The sequence below is a fragment of the Grammomys surdaster genome, unplaced genomic scaffold (assembly GCF_004785775.1).
Source record: "Grammomys surdaster isolate TR1022 unplaced genomic scaffold, NIH_TR_1.0 1030, whole genome shotgun sequence".
In the NCBI taxonomy this organism is placed as follows: domain Eukaryota; kingdom Metazoa; phylum Chordata; class Mammalia; order Rodentia; family Muridae; genus Grammomys; species Grammomys surdaster.
The window spans coordinates 125111-126758 of NW_021605449.1; the positions used below are offsets into that span (position 1 = coordinate 125111).

Consider the following 1648-nt stretch of genomic DNA (forward strand, 5'->3'; position numbering starts at 1 on the left):
ACCTTGAAAATAGGTAAACACTTTTCTTTTTCTTTAGGTGAGTGCTCCAGTGGTAGCTTCCACCACTCAGGAAAAGCCAAAGGACAGTGATCAGTTTGAATGGGTGACCATAGAACAATCAGGGGAACTGGTTTATGAAGCTCCAGAAACTATTGCAGCTGAGCCTCCACCTGTTAAGTCAGCGGTCCAAGCCACTTCTCCCATACCTGCCCATTCTTTGGCTGCTTTTGGATTATTTCTTCGTCTTCCGGGCTATGCTGAAGTGCTCCTGAAAGAGAGAAAACATGCCCAGTGTCTCCTCCGATTGGTATTGGGAGTTACAGATGATGGAGAAGGCAGTAAGTTTTTACAGTTACTACTTCAGTTTATCAACACATACACAAATAGGTTGGATACATTTGTCTAGATTATTTTCTCTTCTTACCTATTTGTTTTATAGTAAAACTATTTACATGGTTTGTCGTTATTATTGAGTTTTTCAGTGTTAAATATAATAATCCTAAGAAATGTCATATTCAGTTTTTCAATCGCATTCTGAGTATTCAGTTTATACTAAGTGACATTGGAATAAAGTGATGAGGAAGTAGGACTGTCTGTCTTCTAGTCGCTGAAGTAGGAAATGTGAGAACATACTGACTCTGACAGCTTAGAGGAGGATTGGAGCGTCAGAGGTGTGAGGCTATTTCTTTACAGATGTGTAAGTGTGAAGCTGTATAGCAGTTTTGGGTGGTGCGCTGAAAGATAGGCAAAATTTAACTTGGGGAGAGTATTTCAGAACAGAATTGCAAGCGTTGTTTGGAAGTTGAGTGTATGGGAAGGGAGGTGCTACCTCATTAAACTCTGTATGAAAGGCACTTCTCCAAAGTTGTGATGGTAGCACACGTTTGTAATCCCAGAGCTCAAGAGTTCAGTAGCAGAAGGATCAGGATTTCAAAATTGCCCTTGGCTATGCACTGAGTTCAGTAACAGCTTGGACTACATCAGAGTCTGTATGCAGAAGCAATGAAAGTGCTTCCTTTAAGAAAAGTTGTTATAGGAAACAGGCTATGGAAAAGTATAGACTTTATTTTGAATAGTAAGTGTTGATTTATTGATTAAACTTTATTATGAGCAATGGCACCATAAAAAGCACATTCCCTTCTTAAAGAAAATTAATCTGGTGAATTGTTTGAAACACTAATATTTGATTAGTGTTTGCATCAAGGCCAAAGACCAATCTCCTGCACTTTAGAAACAAAACAAGGAAATACAGAAAAACAAAAGGCATAAATCTGTGGCAGTATTTAAACAAAGAGGAGAGCTAAGATTATTATTATATTATGTTATATTATAAAGCTATATAATAAACACAAAGCTATAAAGATTGTTCTTATTTGATACTGTTATTCAATGTAATAAAAGATGCTACACGGTTGAAGTAGCATAGGAAAGTTGGCTTTCATTTGGATTCCTCTTAATTGTTCACTCAATAGCCATTTTATTGCTGATCATAAGCAGCAAAGGGGAAAGAGTGGACTTTATGCTACCTTAGATTGCACAGTAAGTGCAAGGAACGGCTGCTGTAATGCATAACTTCATTTCTGCAAACTCATTCTGCTCATACATTGCTCTACTGCTTGTGTTTATTCTTTCTGATTAAAGCATATTG

At 37.3% G+C, this 1648-nt stretch overlaps 1 protein-coding gene across 1 annotated transcript in view; it reads left to right on the plus strand.

The window, feature by feature from the left end:
- Positions 1-1648, plus strand: part of Birc6 (baculoviral IAP repeat containing 6) — a gene marked incomplete at its 5' end in the record, with an annotated part of 151414 nt that overhangs the window by 115722 nt on the left and 34044 nt on the right. The window contains 1 exon segment of the mRNA XM_028783179.1: positions 38-338. Within this exon segment, the coding sequence (XP_028639012.1) occupies positions 38-338 (301 nt within the window).